Genomic DNA, 22498 nt, shown 5'->3' with positions numbered 1-22498 from the left:
TATTTCTGTACAGGTATCCCACTTTTGTAGGGTTCCGTCTGTGGAGAATGCGGTTTTGCCGTTCTCTTTCTTCTGATTCACTGAAGGTTTTGATAAGAATTGCAGGTAAGAGCTGGTCAGTCGTGTCTACGATTTTGAGGCGCCCTCCGCTCACCGAGTCGGACAGCTCCTCCTCAAGCCACCGCCGCGCACTCAGCCGCCGAGAGAGCAGGTTCTGGGTGCAAGTCAAATGGCCCCCAGGGGGCCAGTCATTCTGAGGCGTCACGCACTTGGGTTGCGGAGGTCAGACCCTCTCAGGGAGATCATAGTGATTTTCCGTCCGCGTAGGAGACGTGGGTTTGACCTCTCTGTAAAGTTCTCACGGATGACTGGCAGGCATAAAGCAGCTGAGGGGAACGGATGTCATTTTTCGACATGAACTTGCGTGTTGCAAAGCTTTTCTGGTGGAGGTCGTGGAAAGTTTACAGGTCACCTGGTGGGGGTCACGGAAAGTTTAAAGGTCACCAGATTGCCACTCGGATTGGTTGATGTGCGGCCAAGCCGCGGGGCAACCAAGGACACGTGACATGGCCTGCCTTAGCGACACGGCTCCCTGCCCCGCATCCTATCCAATCAGATCTGCAGATTGGCCGTGACGTCAGGCAAGGCAGGCTTTATAAACCGGTCCTCGCAGCTGCCGTTGCCCTTCCTTCTGAGCTGTGGGGGAGGCGAGACACTCCGACATGGCTGAGCCGCGGTCCGCCCACACTTCGGAGGAGATCGTGGACACCGGGGAGCCCAAAGAAGCCGAGTGCAAGAGCCCAGAGCAGAAGACGCCGAAGCAGAAGACACCCGCGCGCCGCCAACGCCGCCGCCGCCGCCCAGCAGACGACTTCGCCAGTTTCGCCACTTACTTCCGCAGGGTGCTGAAGCGGGTGCACACAGGCCTGAGCCTCTCGCAGGAGGCCGTGAGCGTCATGGATTCGATCGTTAAGGACATCTTCGAGCGCATCGCCAGCGAGGCCGCGCGCCTGGCCCGCTCCAAAAAGCGCGTCACCATCACCTACGAAGACATCCAGACCTCGGTGTGCCTGCTGCTGCCTGGGAAGATCGGCAAGTTTGCCGTGTCCAAGGGCACTAACGCTCTCATCAAGTACATCTTGTGCGAATGAGCTGCCTCAGGACCACCTGAGCATCGCAAGCCAAAGGCTCTTTTCAGAGCCACTCACTTGGCGGGAAAAGACCTGTAGCACTGAAAAGTCCGAGCCACTCTGGTTTGTCGACCTGTGCCACTCTATTCATCCTTAAAGCGTTTCTTCCCTGAGGGAAACATTATGAACCTTATCAACTCCACTTGAGTGTACGTCTGTAGAGCCATGGGTTCCATGGAAACCCGTGCATTTTTCTTAACCATACTGCACGTCCTCCCCTCCTAAATGGTCATTTCTATTAGTTATATCTCTAGGTCAGCCTTTTTAGGGATCTTTACTGCCAAAGTTATCTCCCTAACAATTTAATTTGCCTTTTTAGGTTGTCATTCTTCCCCGTGGATGTAGCAGTATCATCCAGGGTTTTTAATGTGTGAAATAGGGACAGAGAAAGTTCGGTAGCAGATATAAAAATCAAACTTGCCCATTCACACTCCTTCAACATACTTCAAATCTCAATGCCATTCAATACATGAAATAATAGGACCCAAACACAGCGTAAAAAGAGATAAAGCAAATTTTCTAGACTCACTGGGTGACTCAAGCGCCATACCTATGGAAATTTCTCTTCTACCTAATTTATAATGATCTGATGCTATTTTTTTGCACCCATAACTTTTCACTTTTGAAGCAAGAGTCTTCACTGAAGTGCAATTTTGCACAGATGCTGGGAGCGTCCGATGAGACCAGCTGCAACCACAGTCTCCACTAGCAGCAGCCAGTGAGGGACTCGCACCCCTTGGGGGCACAGCAATTGGCCCAAAGTGTGGTGGGGTGACCAGGACCGAAATTATAAGAGGCTCCCTGTGATACTCGGCCTGCAGATTGAGGGAGAAGCAGGTGTGATAGTGTCCCTGAAGGTTTTCCTTCAACGACTTGCATTTAACCATGGGGATTTAAGTCTAGGCCTCCCGATCTGGTAGTGAGACATGTCTCTATCTCCTGGCATCAAAATAAGAGGGGGATGTCGGCCAATTAAGCGAACTAAGATGCCTCCTTCCTCGACCTCAGGTGATTTCAGTGTTAATGCCTATGATGATATTAATTTAATTTAATATGCATTATGTTTTCTTCCTGGTGCATTGTCTTCTTTTTCTTTCGTTTCTCTGTAGGTATGTTGCTGAATTTCAAAGTACTCAGTGATTTTCCAATTCCTTTCCTTTTAATTTAATTTCTAGCTTCGTACATTGGTGGAGGGAGCACCCACTGTGGGATTTCAATCCTTTGAAACTTACTGTGGGTTTTCATCAGAACTCAGGGTGTCATCATATTTTAAAGGGCTCATTTTGCACCTTGTAATTGCACAACAAGGAAAAGCTGAACAGCACAGGGAAATATTTTCATTATTTTGTAGAAATTTTAAACAGAGTGTCTTCTATAAAACTGTTAAATCACTATGTTGTAAATCCAAAACAAATATATAATATTGGCACAACTATACTTCAATAACTATGTTTAAAAAAAAAAAAACTTTTCAGTACCTATTGATTTGGATGTACGAAGCTGTGATGAACGTAACTCTCAGTCAAATCATGAGCTAAAACCTAGAGAAACTACAGAAATCCAACTTTTTCTTGAACCCACGTTTAGTGCTTTCTCTAGGTCAGCATTTATAGCGTTCTGTAAGGTTGAAATTAGCTTTGTATCACTTTCATTTCCCATTTTCTTCTCCTTCTCCCGCGAGTGCACTATGGACAATTTCAGAAGTATCTTGTGTGTGATATGCAATAGATAGATGAAGCGAAGGAGCAGACACAGCCATCAACTACCCCTGTTATATTTTTCAAAGTATCCCAGTTTAAGCATACATTGAACTATACAAATGGGGACTGGTGTTTAGTACAGAAATTGCAAAACACAAGTTTTCAGACACATTTCACTTTTCTAAGTCCGTGGTGTTTGAAATTACTTTTCAAGTCCTTTCAGAGGTAGCCAGTCAATTCTTCTCAGGCAGACAATCTTTTGATATTTTAAAACACGCATTTTTCATGACCGGCAATTTTAGATCCATTGAAGAGTGTCCAGTGAGAGCAGCTCAAGCTCCTGGCTCTGCTGTTCCAGACAATGGGGGACTGGCAGCCTGTGAGCCACAGTCATTGGCTCAAAGTGTGGTCCAGTGAGCAGAACTGAACACATCATTGCCTTTCTATAAAAATCAGCCTAGAGATTAAGGGGGAGGGGTCTGTGACAATTTGCCTGTTCTTTTTGATTCCTTACTTAGACTGAACCCAGGGGATTTAAGGACGTGAATCCAGGCAGATCCTCTGTTCAGCGTTGGAATCAATTTCGAGAAGGATTAGGAGCAATATCAGAAGTGAGATGTCCACTTTGCCCTCCAGTGGTTTGAATGTTCATATTCATGTTTGGATGCATATATTTTCTTTTCCATCGTTTTTTCTTCATGGCCCATGAAGATTACTTTTCCATTTTCATTGGTATCATTTTTCTATAAATGTATTGCTGAATTTCAAAGAAGTTGCCGGTTTTCTATTACTTTTCTTCTTAAACAGATTTCTAGCTTCCAGAATCTATGGAGAGAGAACACACTGTGGGATTTCAGTCCTTTGAAATGTATCACGGTTTGCCCAAAAGCCCAGTATTTAATCATGACGGTTAAGTGTTTCATTTGGGCTTTAAAATAAGATGTAGTTAGGTGAAGTAAGACAGAAAGAGGAAGAAAAGTACCATATGAGATCGCTCATATGAGGAATCTAAAAAGGAAAACAAACATTAATACAAAACAGAAAGAGACTCTTAGACATAAAATACAATCTTGTGGTTGCCAAAGGGGCGGGGGGTGGGAAGGGACAGACTGAGATTTTAAAATGCAGAATCGATTAAAAAAGTATACTGTATACTTCAGGGAGATATATACAAGATCTTGTGGTACCTCATAGCGAAGAAATAAAATGTGACAATGAATATATATATATATATATATATATATATGTGTATATATATATATATATATATATACACATATATATATATGTATATATATGTTCGTGTATAACTGAAAAACTGTGCTCTACACTAAAATTTGACACAACATTGTAAAATGTCTATCACTCAATAAAAAAATGTAAAAAAAAAATAAGATGCAGTTATAACCTTTTTGACTAGGATGTACAAACTTGTAATCGATGTCTCTCTCTCTCTCTCTCAACCAGATAAGGAGACATAGCTATTTGAACTAGGAAATTCAATACGTTTCTTGGGCCCATTTCTCAGAGAGACCAAACACAAAGTATTCGACCTTGGACAGAGCTCAAGCATAAAATAGGGTGCAGGACAGGACACTAGGGAGATTTCACAAACGGTTGCAAGCTTCAAGGGGGCCAATGTTACATTCAGAGCTCTTGTTGAGGTCAAGAGAAGCGGGATTAAGGCAAATAAGCCCCCTCATGTGGTTCACAACTTATTGTAATCTGAAAACTTAAAAATTCATATGAAAGGAATTGGTAAAAAAAAAAAAAAGCTTACAGCACAAGTTGTCTTTAAAATCAACTGAAAATTGAAGAGCTTACATTTTTGTGTAGCAACTCTAAATTTCTGAAGTCAAAACACCTTGCAGAGCCAAATGCGTTTTCTGAGAAATACGTGCGGATTAGTTAGAAAGCAGCTAACTGCAGAAAAATCACTAAATTTCTACCGTGCTAATGGTTGCGGCTTCAAAATCCAAGTTTTTTTTTTTCAATATGACGCTAAGATGTACCACCAGTCATTTTTGCATGCTGCTACCTAAGCTATCTTATCACGTAAGAAGTAACTCTAAGAAATCTAACACATCAGGCTACTGTTATCTTGCTTTGAGGGGGGTATGTTTGTAAATTCAGAAATGAAATAAGAGCGTTAGTGAAACACGGCACAAATGCTGCATAATGGGTCTGCAGAGTGAAGACTGAAGGCGCAAGGGTGAGTGGCACCTATAAAATCGAGAAAGTAAAAGAAAAATGGAATTTTGGGTATGCGTGTGAAGATGGGGACGGGGAACGTGGGATCGTGATTATTCCCTTCAGTGGGTGAATCGGAAAGCATGGCACCCAGAGCACAATCGCGATCTAACGCTGTTGTTTATGCAAAGGTGAACTTGAGTGAAAGGAATCGCAGCTTAATCAACAAATTATAAAGATCAACGCATGGGACACAGTATTGATAGGACCGATATATGCCGTTCGAACTCTTTTCTCCACTACCCACATTATGGAATTCGCTTATGGCTTGGATCCGAACACAGCAAACGAATAACTAAATCAAAAAGTTCAAGGAGAAAATTCTGTTACAGACTCGAATCTACCCGGAAGAAACTTAACTTTCTAACTAAAGGTACTACGCAGACTTGTTCAAGACACCTCTTGCAACTCTTTTCCAGGCTTTACTGTTCTGCTATTGAAACCGCAAACCTTCGTGCTATGAGGCTCGGATGATTCGAGGTCCAATCAGAGAAGCTCAAACACCACTCGGCTCGGAGTCAGCCAATGAGAGACCGGCACCGGAGAGCCACAGCCATTGGTCCGATGTGCAAGCCGGTTTCCTGGGCTGAACAAGCAAGTGCCTTGCTGGGATGCTCAGCCTTGAGCGGGTATCAGGTACGATTATTTGGCTGCTCTTTGTTTCTTTGCTTGATTGACTGTATTATTCTAATGGGGATCACTTAAGACTGTTCTGTTTGCTGCCTACAAAATATACACTTTGCTGATGTGCAAAATGCCAGAGCTTGGCTTTCTCGAACAACATGAAACTAATGTCTCCTGCATGCGGAGGCTGGAAGTCCACATCAAGGTGTCAGCTTCTTTGTTGCCTTCAGCCTCATGTGAAGAAAGCACCTGTTCCAGGCCTCTCTCCTTGGCTTGTAGAGATGGCAGAGACATCCCTGTACCGGTTCCCATTTTCCCGCCTCCGTGATTTAATAGTGGAAACAGCTGGCCCACAAAGCCCTGAGTCAGCAATGCCCAGAGCCAGCAAGGTAGCAAGGCACTTCCCAACTGCTTCCTAGCAACTTCCCATCGCAACTCAGAGCCGCGTTATCTCTGCCGCCTCACTAATGGGAGGCTCCAGAGGGAAAGGTAATCCACCCTTATCTCATTGTCAGCCCTAAGCAAACAGATCGGGCCAAGGCAGCCAGGAGAGCATGTCCATACAGCTGTTGGGCACCAAATCGTACCCCCACCCCTCGAGTTGCCTGACAGCATGAATCTCAGCACTGAGAATAATCATAGCCTCCATTCCTTGGGCCCTCTGTCTGTATTATCTCACCGAATCCTCGCAACAATCTTGTAGGTCCTATTCTACAGAGGGGGAACCTGGGCTCAGAGAGGACAAGTCACTTACCCAAAGCACCACAGCACGTAAGGGACACGGCTAGAGTGTGAACCCAGGTCTAATCCGACTGCCAATCCTGTCCCTAATCACTCGTGCTGTAAAGCCTCGTCTCACTAGCTCACAGCAGTTACAGGACCCAAACAGACACTATCCCCATGCTGTGTCTCTTTCCCCTGTTCATGCAGCCTCTCGACACTGTCTCCAGAAAACAAAGGCACCAGAACTCTGAAGAGAACAAATCATGAAAAGGATGGTGCACTCTCATATTCCCACTAACCTTTGCGCTCTGCAAATTCCCAAGCCCCAAGAGATATCCTCACTCTCTCCCCACTTCTTTTCCCCTTAAATGGTATCCACACACCCTGGTTTTGCTGTTGTCCCAGCACAATTATTCACAGTGGCCCTTTCACTCTTCAAAGGGTCTGCATGGATTGGACAAGAGAACGTACGATCCCCTTACCTATGAAGAGGCCAAGCAGGCTCACACATCAGGGCTTTTTGCGAGGCTCACACACCTGTTGGGCCATGATCTGCAGCTCCCCTGAGTGAGGGTGGAGTTCGACCAGGGAGGAGTAGGATGGAGTAAGGAATAAACAAACTATAAGTGAGCTTTGGAGGACATTCTCAGTACATTCCAGTTGTTGGTCCTGGAGTGGTCAAGAAACAGGGGTAGAGGAATGCTTGGAATGCAGAACTTCCCTTGTTGGGAGCAAGTGGGGTTGAGCACAGCTGCCTTCTCAGCACAGCTGTGCCTCAAATCTGAGGCGTGCAGAGCGTTGGAGACTCAGATAGGAACAGCTGAAAGAAAGGTTACTTATTAGGTCAAGCCCACTCCCCTAGCCCCTGTTTTGCCTTAAACCACAGTGCAGGGCCCAGCTAAGTGCTGGGCCTGGGCTGCTTCTGGGAAAGTGACGCTCCCAAGACGCAGTATGGCTTAGGGGACAGTTGAAGGAAGCAAGGGACCAAGGAAGCAGACGTCATGATAAATCAGAGCTCTATCATACTGGTGATTGTGCTCTTGAGTCTGCATAGGAAAGGAGCTAAATAATGGCCAAGGAAACCTACCCAGGAGGAAGGGATTTGCTTCCCAGAATTCTAGCGTGATCTAATAGTGGAAAATCTATTACTGTGATTTATATGAGCAAACGAAACATTAAAAATCATATTAATTTCGAAAGTTGCTAAGATGGCTTAAGTGAATATTTGATATATGTCATGTTGCCTAAAATGCTCAGAAATCAAAGATGTTATTGGGAACACAAAGGCCACAAATGAAAGCTCTAGATCGCGTTTGTTGATGCAATGCTACTGTCATTCTTATTAGAGTGAGGAAGATGATGGGAAAGCTTCCTATCGACACTATGATTTCCAAGTCTTGCTGAATATTAGATAGTGAGTTTGAAAAAGCTTAAAACCACTGAAAAGGAGGCTATTTTCAATTCCTCTACTGGCACCACAAATCACTAAAAATCTAGACCCCTTTTTGGCCTCAAGACAACTTTACACATCTAAAAATCAATAGGGACCCAAAGATCTTTTTTTTGTGTGTGTATATATAGTTGTATATATCTGTCTCTATATATTTAGTGAAGTATAGTCAGTTTACAATGTTGTGTCAATTTCTGGTGTGCAGCGTAATACTTCAGTCATACATGAACATACCTATATTCGTGTTCTATCTTTTTCACCATATGTTAGGACCCAAAGATCTTTTACGTGCATTATATCTGCCAATATTTGTTCTACAAAACATTACAACTGAAATGTTCATTCTTTTTTTTAAAAATCATTTAGAAATATAATAAAAACTCATTACATCATGTTAACATAGACTACAAAATGAAATGAAAAATAACTTTTCTGAAAAGTGGAGAGAAGATTGACATTACTTTAGGCATTTGAAAATCTCCTTAATATACGGCCCAACAGAATCCAGAGGGATTCACATACGTGCTTCTGCACTGTGTGACCATCTGAGAAAAAAGGACTTGTGGAAAAAGCCACTGTACCCTCGTGAGAGAATCAGAGTGTAAAAGGTATCAGCAAAAGAAAATAAAGGGGCAAAACCCACAAAGGGGCCTGCAAGACCTCCCAGGTAGGGCCATTGCCTTACCACGTTTGCGCTTCTATAAAACGGCTTGCTTCTAGGTAAATGAAACTTACCCCCAAAATCCCTTTGGTTCCCAAAAGCCCACTCCTGGTTGGTCCATTTCTAACACCTCATTTGCATATGGCATGAGTTTAATCGAAACCAAAAACCATATAAAAGCCTGTGTAAACCTACAGACGTGGTCCAGAGCTGGGAGTGTTAACTCCTCTGGGTCCGCCAGCATAATAAACCAGAGTTCTCCAACCCTCCGAGTGTCGCTTGGTCTCTGGATGGGATTCAGGTTTCTGTAACAAAAACACCCCCTTAAAGGTTGACCTAAGGAAAGAACTAACAGATACAACAGTTTAGGAACGTGATGAAATGCAGTGTAGTTAAGCAAAATTCATATTTCCTGGAAGAAATTGCGCTAAAATCATACCTTCAAATAGAATTGAAATTTGGATTTGTTTTCTCCCCATAAAAATGTTTTTAAACATCAAAGAAAGCTACCAGTCAAAGCTCTGGTGTACATCCCACTAAAACTCAAGGAAATTGTTTTAATAATCTTGAAGGGCAAGGTATCCCATCCCTAAGCCACCCCGCAATCTCCCAGGCTGAACATAGAATAAAGATTCCTTTTGATTCAGCCCAGGACAACTGTTGACACTTTCAGTCAATGGCCGTGCCTCAGGGGTAGCAGGGTTTTCTTTGGCTGAGCCGGTCCAGATTGACGCTTGGGCTGCTCTGCACGCATCCAGCGTCCCCACGATGCTGAGTTGCAAGTCGTGAAGCTTTCCGTGTTCAAACACAAGAGACCGTGCTCTGGAGAGAAGAAAAAAAAAAAAAAAAACAAAAAAAACCCAAAGGATAAATCTGACCCAGTCAGACTAGTACCTTCATTTCCCCCCACCTTGGGTAGGTACTGTTTCCTGAACAGTTCGGTTTAATGATTTCAGTACTGTGTTTGGGTCCTCGCTTATGTCTGCAAATGATTTCCACGACACGAGTAATGTTGAAGAAGCTTGAATGGGGTACCTTTGTCCTATTGCTTCTCTTTTCTCTGAGTTGATGATTATCATTTGCTATTTAAGCCATAAGCCCTTTCCCTTAGTTTGACACTACAGTAAAGCACCCTGTTAGATCATGACTGCTCACTAGGTGCCCTTTCCCCTTAATCACTTTCTGAAGTGAGTAAGCACATGTACTTATTTGGCCTCATCCTCTTCAACATCAGACCCCGTCGTTCCTGTCTTCCTTCGATTCCCAGGGCGTCAGTCGCCCTTGAGCTCCCAGTCTTCACAACCCAGTCACGGTGCATCTTGAACATTGTTTAATACTGCTCCTGTTTGATTTCTGAATTTACAGATGCACAACCTCCAGGCACAATTAAAGATATCTTAGTGTTGTAAGTTTCCTGAAGTGACTACTCACGGAAGTCAGTGTGTATGAGACTAGTGTGCAAGAACGAGTTCGAGAAAGATTTCTCTATGTCACACGTGCAAACACTGTCAATTTGAAGTTGCAACACTGAGTGTGATAGAAAATAAACGACTTACTCAAAGTGCTGTGTTTTCAAACTGGCCCATAATGCTGTCTTTGAAAATGCACAGAGCTTTACCAAGAGCTCTTCTCATCCAAACTTTAGTTCCCAAGTCACCACACAAACTGAGTTACTTGCAGGTGATTGGGTGGTAGTTTTTCCTAGTCTCTTTGGGAATCAAATTCCTTTTGCCAAATATTTTCATGAGATGTTTCTGATCTTCAAGAATAAAAATAATTACTATTCCATTCAAAGGTTCATTTCTTCCAAACTCTTAGGCTAAGGATCCCAAAGACAGTTCTTCAGGGGTAATGGCCCATCAGAGTTCTCCTACATTGGTTGGGAAAACAAGAAGAGCTTTCCAGGCCTCCTCCATCAGGCAATTTGCCTCCCACCTCCAGAGGCACAGAAATCAGAGTATTTCGTTTCTCTCTCATGTCCTGCCTTGCTTGCTCTCTCTTTTTTCCTGAGCCTGTGGGGTTCTGGAAATGTTTAAGTAGGCTTTCTCTTTTGTCTCTCCTAGATGGTGCTGTCCCTCCTCTCAGGTCCTGAAGAAAAGTTTTGATTTCTGTAGTTTGTCCATATTTTGTCTCATGGCTTGGCTGAGAGTCACATCCTTTTCAGGGCTCTCCAGCCTAATCAATAGGGACATTTACACCCGCTTTAAAAACTGTAAAAGGAAGAGGAAATAAAACTGAATAAATATTGGTGTTTGCAGCAAAAATAGTGCATTCATAGGGAAAAATGAAAGAGCATGTTCTCTCTTCACAAAGATGGAAAGTCAGGAATTTTGTTAAAAAAATGAATAAAATTATTCACTGTTCAAATAACTGAGGTAAATTGCATGAGAAGGGTCACCTTATTTTCCCATGAGTAGTCACCAGTGTCCTCTCCCTTTTTTCTTTATGAGTATGTAAAAGCATGGCTTATGAGCCAACATCGGTATTGACACACAGAGAAGAGACCTGTAAACTGTTTATTTTGAAGTGGTGTGATATGAACCGTACCAGGGGCCATGAAGAAAGAGAGGAAGGCTACATGAGAATTCACACAAACACCACCAAGATCAGGAGGAGCATTCAGATGGCACAGAGGTACATGGTAAGTAATACATGCTGTTTTAATCCACTAAGTTTTGAGGTAGTTTACCAGGCAGCAATAGCTAAAACATGGTACACTATTTAAAAAACTCAAAACTTTCTGGATTGCTCAGGGAATTGGAGGCTTTGATGAATCAGAAAATCTCTTCAAGTAGGACTTCCCGTCCATAGTCTATGCTTATATGTGTTGCAAGGCTTTAAACCTGGAACTACTCCTCCTAGTGAACACGACACCAGCATTTAAGTGTGAGAAGAATCAGTGTCCTCTTATACTGGAAGAATCAGGAGATCCGCTCACTCAAAATTCGTATCTCCTGTGGGTTGAATTCTTTTCCCCTAAAACTCACACGCTGAAGTCCTAAACCTTACGACCTCATACACGATCTGCTATGGAGATAGGATCTTTATTGGCGGAATCAAGGGAACATATACTCATTACATGGGCCCTAATGCAAAATGACTTGCGCCCATATATAAAGGGGCAATGGGAACACCGAGACTCGCACGGAGGGGGGAAAATAGGAACCGGTACAGGGAGGTCTCTGCAGTTTCTACAAGCCAAGGAGAGAGGCCTGGAACAGCTGCTTTCTTCACATGAGGCTGAAGGCAACAAAGAAGCTGACACCTTGATGTGGACTTCCAGCCTCCGCATGCAGGAGACATTAGTTTCGTGTTGTTCGAGAAAGCCAAGCTCTGGCATTTTGCACATCAGCAAAGTGTATATTTTGTAGGCAGCAAACAGAACAGTCTTAAGTGATCCCCATTAGAATCATACAGTCAATCAAGCAAATTAACAAAGAGCAGCCACATAATCGTACCTGATACCCGCTCAAGGCTGAGCATCCTAGCAAGGCACTTGCTTGTTCAGCCCAGGAAACCGGCTTGCACATCGGACCAATGGCTGTGGCTCTCCGGTGCCGGTCTCTCATTGGCTGACTCCGAGCCGAGTGGTGTTTGAGCTTCTCTGATTGGACCTCGCATCATCCGAGCCTCATAAGACGAAGGTTTGCGGTTTCAATAGCGGAAGAGTAAAGCCTGGAAAAGAGTTGCAAGAGGTGTCCTGAACTAGTCAGCCTGGTACCTTCAGTTAGAAAGTTAAGTTTCTTCCGGGTAGATTCGAGTCTGTAACAGAATTTTCTCCTTGAGCTTTTTGATTTAGTTATTCGTTTGCTGTGTTCGGATCCAAGCCATAAGCGAATTCCATAATTTAGGTAGTGGAGAAAAGAGTTCGAATGGCATATATCGCTCCTATCAATACTGTGTCCCATGCGTTGATCTTTATAATTTGTTGATTAAGCTGCGATTCCTTTCGCTCAAGTTCACCTTTGCATAAACAACAGCGTTAGATCGCGATTGCGCTCTGGGTGCCCTGCTTTTCGATTCACCACTGAAGGGAATAATCACGATCCCGCGTTCCCCGTCCCCATCTTTACACGCATACCCAAAATTCCATTTTTCCTTTACTTTCTCGATTTTATAGGTGCCACTCACCCTTGCGCCCTCGGTCTTCACTCTCCAGACCCATTATGCAAATTTTTTTTTCCTCTCATGAGAACTTTTAAGAACTGCTTTCTTAGCAACACTCACATATACAATACAGTATTTAACTGCAGCCACTATGTCGTATGTTAGATCCCTGGGACTTCTTTGTTTTAAATTTGGAAGTTTGAACCTTGCTTCAATTAGTCTTTACTGTTAACCATACCGTTAGAGAATAATTGCTCATCAGGTCCCCTTTACCTTCAATCACCTTCTGAGTAAATGATCAAACGTACTCACTTCAGCTTCCAGTCTTCACATCAAAACTCATTTTCCTCTCTCTCTCCTAGATTTCATATCAGTCATTCACCCCTGCACTCCCAGTCTTCGCTGTCTGTATGGTACATTTTAAATGTTGTTTCACTAATGCTTTTATTCGATTTCTGAAATTTTAGGTGCAAAACACACACAAAAAGTATAAAAATGTCCTAAAGGACTCATTTTCTTAAAAATAAGTTCTCACATAAAACAATATGCAGGAGACTAGTAGGCAAGATCCAGGTTGGCAAAACATGTGTACATCATATGGACAAACACTGGGATTTTGAAATAGCAGTAATGAGCATGATGGAAATGAAAGGACTTATGAAATGCTGTGCATTCAAATTGGTTCACAGTTCCATCTTTGAAAATGAGCATGATTTCCAAAGAGCCTTTGGCTCTCAAAGTTTTGTTCCCTATCTGTATGGCAATCTCGGAGGACTATTCAGAGGGATTTACTTGTAGTTGATTTCACGATCATTTTTCCTAGTCTCCTTGGGAAGAAAATCTTTTTTTTTTCCAAATTCTTTAGTGACATTTTTCTCATATTTCAGAATAATTTTAGCTAATGACCCTCATGAGGAGAGTGAATTTATCCTAAATCCTTACTCTAATGATCCCAAGGAGAACTCTGGAAGTATAGTAGCTCATCAGAGATCTTCCACAGTGGAAAGAACAAGAAACAAACAGGTTTGTACACAGTCCTGGATCAGGAATTGCTTTCCTTCATGCCTGCACTACTTAGTAAAGCAATTTTAGTACCCTGCCCTGCCCACACCCTTTCTCTTGAGTCAGTGCAGTCCTGCCAAAGATAAATAGATTTGCCTCTCTTAGACTTTCCTATGCCGCTTCTGATGGGCTCAAGGAAAGTTGTGATTTTGCAGATTATCCAGACTGTGTCTCTATGTTTGGCTCAAAGTGATATTCTTCACAGGGGAGATTACAAATTAATTTAAAAGAACAAAGACCATTCTTTAAAATATTGAACTAATTAGGGGTTTAAAGAAAATCATCAACCATTTCTAAGAATTGAAATCACAGAGTTATCTTCCCTCTTCACAGAAGTAGGAAGCTAGAAATGAAAAAAAAAATTATTAATAAATTAAGCAATGCATAGTCTGAGTACAAAGAGGATGAATGAGGTCACCTTTTTTCTCTTAATTGGAAATATGGAACAATCCATATTCCAAATTGGAATAATCAATATGATGGAAGAGGCAGCATATGTGCCGATTCACAGTTCAGGTTTCATATTACATATAAGTTGAATTGTGCCCTCCTGAAGTTCTTGTATTGAAGTCCTAACCCCCAGTACCTCAGATATAATCTTGTTTGGAGATAAGATCATTAATGTGGAAATCAAAATAAATCTGATATTGAGATCAGTTTCTGGTAGAGTTTGTTTTAACATTTACTCATTTGATACATTCTCCTTTCTGTCCATCTGTATGTCGGTGTCTCTATGTCCAGGGGCCCAGGGGTGGGAGGGAATGCCTACAATGGTCAGAAAACTCATGCCACTAGAGTGAAAACTCTGCCCTGGATTATAGGGATTCACTGCATGCCTGCGGTCACCCATATAGCAGTGAATAAAGTGGGAAAGTATTCCTTAGATTAACACTGTGGTGCAAGGATACCAGGACTTTGTGCTACGGATATATCATGTGTGTAGCACCCAGCAGCATCTCGAGAAGCATGTGTTGTATGATGCCTTTCATTGACTTCACAAAGGCTGCTTGTTCCTGGACGCTTCTCCAACGGAAAAGTCCTGTCTGTTTTCCCCTCTTTTTGACTCTGGTAGACCTGTAATGTCTTTGATCAGTGGAGTATGGGAGAAGTGACGTTATGTCCATTACAGAACTAATCCTTAAGAGGACACGTAACTTCTGCCTTGCTGCTTGAGAGTTCTGAGCCGACAAGTAAAAAGTCTGCCTGTCCTGCTGGACACACCCATGGAGGGGTACCTCCAGGGCACCAGTATGAGGGTCAGTTGTCTCTTAGGTTGCAGAGTAGTTTAAAGGGTCACTTGCCCTTCTAATTTGCTCAATAAATGGAAAAGAAAATGAGAACATTTTCCATTTAAAACATGAAAAATAACTTGACAAAAGTATTCATATATATTAATTAAAACGCTCAGCTATGCGTGAAAAGTGACAGAAATTAGTAGTCCACTGAGACCTTTAATAAATGTAGTTACTAGAATGACTGCACCGTTAATGAAAAACAGGACATTTCTTAATGGAAAAGGCAGATGCCCCTCCCATCCCCAAAGAATTCTACTCCACGTCCTTGATTTTGGGTGAGGGAAAATATCTGCTTAAGAATTTGTAATCACAAGGGCGTCCTCCGAAAACGTTAGGGTTCACATTATCATCGTCATCACAGTCCAAATAATTCCCTGTTGCAAACTTTCTTCCATGGTTTTGTCTTCATATAATAGTTTCTAGTAATAAAAAACAGAATCTTTCCTTTCATGACGGGAGCTACCTTATTAGAGGTAGAATTAACCGTTCATTTCTGGAAGGTCCCACAGGACACTTGGGAGCATGAGCATTAGGATCATAGCTCATTGAAGACTTCTAGTTCTTCAGTTATTCCTAAGTCCTCTTTGGTTCAACATCTGTAATTTATTTCTCTATAAAGACGTTAAAGATGTGTTTTGCTTGAATTCTTACTGATTTTTGAAAGGAATATATTTTTAATTTTTTAAAAAGTTCCCTTTAATTGACTATTTTCCTCTCACTCTAAAGGTTTCTAAGGAATTACAAAAATAGCTCCTTTCAACTGAGAGCTCATAGTTTTTTCAGCAAATCAACTACGTGTGGTATTTGGGGGGAACGTAGGGAATGTTTACAAAACGATTAAAAATTTGGCAAATACTAAATATTTTTAATATTTCTGTACAGGTATCCCACTTTTGTAGGGTTCCGTCTGTGGAGAATGCGGTTTTGCCGTTCTCTTTCTTCTGATTCACTGAAGGTTTTGATAAGAATTGCAGGTAAGAGCTGGTCAGTCGTGTCTACGATTTTGAGGCGCCCTCCGCTCACCGAGTCGGACAGCTCCTCCTCAAGCCACCGCCGCGCACTCAGCCGCCGAGAGAGCAGGTTCTGGGTGCAAGTCAAATGGCCCCCAGGGGGCCAGTCATTCTGAGGCGTCACGCACTTGGGTTGCGGAGGTCAGACCCTCTCAGGGAGATCATAGTGATTTTCCGTCCGCGTAGGAGACGTGGGTTTGACCTCTCTGTAAAGTTCTCACGGATGACTGGCAGGCATAAAGCAGCTGAGGGGAACGGATGTCATTTTTCGACATGAACTTGCGTGTTGCAAAGCTTTTCTGGTGGAGGTCGTGGAAAGTTTACAGGTCACCTGGTGGGGGTCACGGAAAGTTTAAAGGTCACCAGATTGCCACTCGGATTGGTTGATGTGCGGCCAAGCCGCGGGGCAACCAAGGACACGTGACATGGCCTGCCTTAGCGACACGGCTCCCTGCCCCGCATCCTATCCAATCAGATCTGCAGATTGGCCGTGACGTCAGGCAAGGCAGGCTTTATAAACCGGTCCTCGCAGCTGCCGTTGCCCTTCCTTCTGAGCTGTGGGGGAGGCGAGACACTCCGACATGGCTGAGCCGCGGTCCGCCCACACTTCGGAGGAGATCGTGGACACCGGGGAGCCCAAAGAAGCCGAGTGCAAGAGCCCAGAGCAGAAGACGCCGAAGCAGAAGACACCCGCGCGCCGCCAACGCCGCCGCCGCCGCCCAGCAGACGACTTCGCCAGTTTCGCCACTTACTTCCGCAGGGTGCTGAAGCGGGTGCACACAGGCCTGAGCCTCTCGCAGGAGGCCGTGAGCGTCATGGATTCGATCGTTAAGGACATCTTCGAGCGCATCGCCAGCGAGGCCGCGCGCCTGGCCCGCTCCAAAAAGCGCGTCACCATCACCTACGAAGACATCCAGACCTCGGTGTGCCTGCTGCTGCCTGGGAAGATCGGCAAGTTTGCCGTGTCCAAGGGCACTAACGCTCTCATCAAGTACATCTTGTGCGAATGAGCTGCCTCAGGACCACCTGAGCATCGCAAGCCAAAGGCTCTTTTCAGAGCCACTCACTTGGCGGGAAAAGACCTGTAGCACTGAAAAGTCCGAGCCACTCTGGTTTGTCGACCTGTGCCACTCTATTCATCCTTAAAGCGTTTCTTCCCTGAGGGAAACATTATGAACCTTATCAACTCCACTTGAGTGTACGTCTGTAGAGCCATGGGTTCCATGGAAACCCGTGCATTTTTCTTAACCATACTGCACGTCCTCCCCTCCTAAATGGTCATTTCTATTAGTTATATCTCTAGGTCAGCCTTTTTAGGGATCTTTACTGCCAAAGTTATCTCCCTAACAATTTAATTTGCCTTTTTAGGTTGTCATTCTTCCCCGTGGATGTAGCAGTATCATCCAGGGTTTTTAATGTGTGAAATAGGGACAGAGAAAGTTCGGTAGCAGATATAAAAATCAAACTTGCCCATTCACACTCCTTCAACATACTTCAAATCTCAATGCCATTCAATACATGAAATAATAGGACCCAAACACAGCGTAAAAAGAGATAAAGCAAATTTTCTAGACTCACTGGGTGACTCAAGCGCCATACCTATGGAAATTTCTCTTCTACCTAATTTATAATGATCTGATGCTATTTTTTTGCACCCATAACTTTTCACTTTTGAAGCAAGAGTCTTCACTGAAGTGCAATTTTGCACAGATGCTGGGAGCGTCCGATGAGACCAGCTGCAACCACAGTCTCCACTAGCAGCAGCCAGTGAGGGACTCGCACCCCTTGGGGGCACAGCAATTGGCCCAAAGTGTGGTGGGGTGACCAGGACCGAAATTATAAGAGGCTCCCTGTGATACTCGGCCTGCAGATTGAGGGAGAAGCAGGTGTGATAGTGTCCCTGAAGGTTTTCCTTCAACGACTTGCATTTAACCATGGGGATTTAAGTCTAGGCCTCCCGATCTGGTAGTGAGACATGTCTCTATCTCCTGGCATCAAAATAAGAGGGGGATGTCGGCCAATTAAGCGAACTAAGATGCCTCCTTCCTCGACCTCAGGTGATTTCAGTGTTAATGCCTATGATGATATTAATTTAATTTAATATGCATTATGTTTTCTTCCTGGTGCATTGTCTTCTTTTTCTTTCGTTTCTCTGTAGGTATGTTGCTGAATTTCAAAGTACTCAGTGATTTTCCAATTCCTTTCCTTTTAATTTAATTTCTAGCTTCGTACATTGGTGGAGGGAGCACCCACTGTGGGATTTCAATCCTTTGAAACTTACTGTGGGTTTTCATCAGAACTCAGGGTGTCATCATATTTTAAAGGGCTCATTTTGCACCTTGTAATTGCACAACAAGGAAAAGCTGAACAGCACAGGGAAATATTTTCATTATTTTGTAGAAATTTTAAACAGAGTGTCTTCTATAAAACTGTTAAATCACTATGTTGTAAATCCAAAACAAATATATAATATTGGCACAACTATACTTCAATAACTATGTTTAAAAAAAAAAAAACTTTTCAGTACCTATTGATTTGGATGTACGAAGCTGTGATGAACGTAACTCTCAGTCAAATCATGAGCTAAAACCTAGAGAAACTACAGAAATCCAACTTTTTCTTGAACCCACGTTTAGTGCTTTCTCTAGGTCAGCATTTATAGCGTTCTGTAAGGTTGAAATTAGCTTTGTATCACTTTCATTTCCCATTTTCTTCTCCTTCTCCCGCGAGTGCACTATGGACAATTTCAGAAGTATCTTGTGTGTGATATGCAATAGATAGATGAAGCGAAGGAGCAGACACAGCCATCAACTACCCCTGTTATATTTTTCAAAGTATCCCAGTTTAAGCATACATTGAACTATACAAATGGGGACTGGTGTTTAGTACAGAAATTGCAAAACACAAGTTTTCAGACACATTTCACTTTTCTAAGTCCGTGGTGTTTGAAATTACTTTTCAAGTCCTTTCAGAGGTAGCCAGTCAATTCTTCTCAGGCAGACAATCTTTTGATATTTTAAAACACGCATTTTTCATGACCGGCAATTTTAGATCCATTGAAGAGTGTCCAGTGAGAGCAGCTCAAGCTCCTGGCTCTGCTGTTCCAGACAATGGGGGACTGGCAGCCTGTGAGCCACAGTCATTGGCTCAAAGTGTGGTCCAGTGAGCAGAACTGAACACATCATTGCCTTTCTATAAAAATCAGCCTAGAGATTAAGGGGGAGGGGTCTGTGACAATTTGCCTGTTCTTTTTGATTCCTTACTTAGACTGAACCCAGGGGATTTAAGGACGTGAATCCAGGCAGATCCTCTGTTCAGCGTTGGAATCAATTTCGAGAAGGATTAGGAGCAATATCAGAAGTGAGATGTCCACTTTGCCCTCCAGTGGTTTGAATGTTCATATTCATGTTTGGATGCATATATTTTCTTTTCCATCGTTTTTTCTTCATGGCCCATGAAGATTACTTTTCCATTTTCATTGGTATCATTTTTCTATAAATGTATTGCTGAATTTCAAAGAAGTTGCCGGTTTTCTATTACTTTTCTTCTTAAACAGATTTCTAGCTTCCAGAATCTATGGAGAGAGAACACACTGTGGGATTTCAGTCCTTTGAAATGTATCACGGTTTGCCCAAAAGCCCAGTATTTAATCATGACGGTTAAGTGTTTCATTTGGGCTTTAAAATAAGATGTAGTTAGGTGAAGTAAGACAGAAAGAGGAAGAAAAGTACCATATGAGATCGCTCATATGAGGAATCTAAAAAGGAAAACAAACATTAATACAAAACAGAAAGAGACTCTTAGACATAAAATACAATCTTGTGGTTGCCAAAGGGGCGGGGGGTGGGAAGGGACAGACTGAGATTTTAAAATGCAGAATCGATTAAAAAAGTATACTGTATACTTCAGGGAGATATATACAAGATCTTGTGGTACCTCATAGCGAAGAAATAAAATGTGACAATGAATATATATATATATATATACATACATATATATATATGTATATATATGTTCGTGTATAACTGAAAAATTGTGCTCTACACTAGAATTTGACACAACATTGTAAAATGTCTATCACTCAATAAAAAAATGTAAAAAAAAATAAGATGCAGTTATAACCTTTTTGACTAGGATGTACAAACTTGTAATCGATGTCTCTCTCTCTCTCTCTCAACCAGATAAGGAGACATAGCTATTTGAACTAGGAAATTCAATACGTTTCTTGGGCCCATTTCTCAGAGAGACCAAACACAAAGTATTCGACCTTGGACAGAGCTCAAGCATAAAATAGGGTGCAGGACAGGACACTAGGGAGATTTCACAAACGGTTGCAAGCTTCAAGGGGGCCAATGTTACATTCAGAGCTCTTGTTGAGGTCAAGAGAAGCGGGATTAAGGCAAATAAGCCCCCCTCATGTGGTTCACAACTTATTGTAATCTGAAAACTTAAAAATTCATATAAAAGGAATTGGTAAAAAAAAAAAAAAAAGCTTACAGCACAAGTTGTCTTTAAAATCAACTGAAAAATGAAGAGCTTACATTTTTGTGTAGCAACTCTAAATTTCTGAAGTCAAAACACCTTGCAGAGCCAAATGCATTTTCTGAGAAATACGTGTGGATTAGTTAGAAAGCAGCTAACTGCAGAAAAATCACTAAATTTCTACCGTGCTAATGGTTGCAGCTTCAAACTCCAAGTTTTGTTTTTTTTCAATATGACGCTAAGATGTACCACCAGTCATTTTTGCATGCTGCTACCTAAGCTATCTTATCACGTAAGAAGTAACTCTAAGAAATCTAACACATCAGGCTACTGTTATCTTGCTTTGAGGGGGGTATGTTTGTAAATTCAGAAATGAAATAAGAGCGTTAGTGAAACACGGCACAAATGCTGCATAATGGGTCTGCAGAGTGAAGACTGAAGGCGCAAGGGTGAGTGGCACCTATAAAATCGAGAAAGTAAAAGAAAAATGGAATTTTGGGTATGCGTGTGAAGATGGGGACGGGGAACGTGGGATCATGATTATTCCCTTCAGTGGGTGAATCGGAAAGCATGGCACCCAGAGCACAATCGCGATCTAACGCTGTTGTTTATGCAAAGGTGAACTTGAGTGAAAGGAATCGCAGCTTAATCAACAAATTATAAAGATCAACGCATGGGACACAGTATTGATAGGACCGATATATGCCGTTCGAACTCTTTTCTCCACTACCCACATTATGGAATTCGCTTATGGCTTGGATCCGAACACAGCAAACGAATAACAAAATCAAAAAGTTCAAGGAGAAAATTCTGTTACAGACTCGAATCTACCCGGAAGAAACTTAACTTTCTAACTAAAGGTAATACGCAGACTTGTTCAGGACACCTCTTGCAACTCTTTTCCAGGCTTTACTGTTCTGCTATTGAAACCGCAAACCTTCGTGATATGAGGCTCGGATGATGCGAGGTCCAATCAGGGAAGCTCAAACACCACTCGGCTCGGAGTCAGCCAATGAGAGACCGGCACCGGAGAGCCACAGCCATTGGTCCGATGTGCAAGCCGGTTTCCTGGGCTGAACAAGCAAGTGCCTTGCTGGGATGCTCAGCCTTGAGCGGGTATCAGGTACGATTATTTGGCTGCTCTTTGTTTCTTTGCTTGATTGACTGTATGATTCTAATGGGGATCACTTAAGACTGTTCTGTTTGCTGCCTACAAAATATACACTTTGCTGATGTGCAAAATGCCAGAGCTTGGCTTTCTCGAACAACACGAAACTAATGTCTCCTGCATGCGGAGGCTGGAAGTCCACATCAAGGTGTCAGCTTCTTTGTTGCCTTCAGCCTCATGTGAAGAAAGCACCTGTTCCAGGCCTCTCTCCTTGGCTTGTAGAGATGGCAGAAACCTCCCTGTACCGGTTCCCATTTTCCCGCCTCCGTGATTTAATAGTGGAAACAGCTGGCCCACAAAGCCCTGAGTCAGCAATGCCCAGAGCCAGCAAGGTAGCAAGGCACTTCCCAACTGCTTCCTAGCAACTTCCCATCGCAACTCAGAGCCGCGTTATCTCTGCCGCCTCACTAATGGGAGGCTCCAGAGGGAAAGGTCATCCACCCTTATCTCATTGTCAGCCCTAAGCAAACAGATCGGGCCAAGGCAGCCAGGAGAGCATGTCCATACAGCTGTTGGGCACCAGATCGTACCCCCACCCCTCGAGTTGCCTGACAGCATGAATCTCAGCACTGAGAATAATCATAGCCTCCATTCCTTGGGCCCTCTGTCTGTATTATCTCACCGAATCCTCGCAACAATCTTGTAGGTCCTATTCTACAGAGGGGGAACCTGGGGCTCAGAGAGGACAAGTCGCTTACCCAAAGCACCACCGCACGTAAGGGACACGGCTAGAGTGTGAACCCAGGTCTAATCCGACTGCCAATCCTGTCCCTAAT

The 22498-nt window shown here is 43.1% G+C and overlaps 2 protein-coding genes across 2 annotated transcripts; both read left to right on the top strand.

Moving 5' to 3' along the window:
* The first annotated feature begins 711 nt into the window (after window positions 1–711).
* On the top strand, window positions 712–1151 carry LOC135320249 (histone H2B type F-M-like). The gene has a single exon (XM_064483172.1). It carries the CDS (start codon window positions 723–725, stop codon window positions 1149–1151), a length of 429 nt encoding a protein of 142 aa, XP_064339242.1. The 5' UTR covers window positions 712–722.
* Window positions 1152–16642: 15491 nt separating this feature from the next.
* LOC135320248 (histone H2B type F-M-like) lies at window positions 16643–17082 on the top strand. The gene has a single exon (XM_064483171.1). The coding sequence runs from the start codon at window positions 16654–16656 to the stop codon at window positions 17080–17082; it is 429 nt and encodes a 142-aa protein (XP_064339241.1). The 5' UTR covers window positions 16643–16653.
* Window positions 17083–22498: the final 5416 nt, after the last annotated feature.

The sequence above is a fragment of the Camelus dromedarius genome, chromosome X (assembly GCF_036321535.1).
Source record: "Camelus dromedarius isolate mCamDro1 chromosome X, mCamDro1.pat, whole genome shotgun sequence".
NCBI lineage: Eukaryota > Metazoa > Chordata > Mammalia > Artiodactyla > Camelidae > Camelus > Camelus dromedarius.
This window is presented reverse-complemented; position numbering and strand designations above follow the sequence as displayed.

Excerpts from the sequence above, each read along its gene's own strand:
- LOC135320249 (XM_064483172.1), top strand. The coding sequence starts at position 723 with ATGGCTGAGCCGCGGTCCGCCCACACTTCGGAGGAGATCGTGGACACC.
- LOC135320248 (XM_064483171.1), top strand. The coding sequence starts at position 16,654 with ATGGCTGAGCCGCGGTCCGCCCACACTTCGGAGGAGATCGTGGACACC.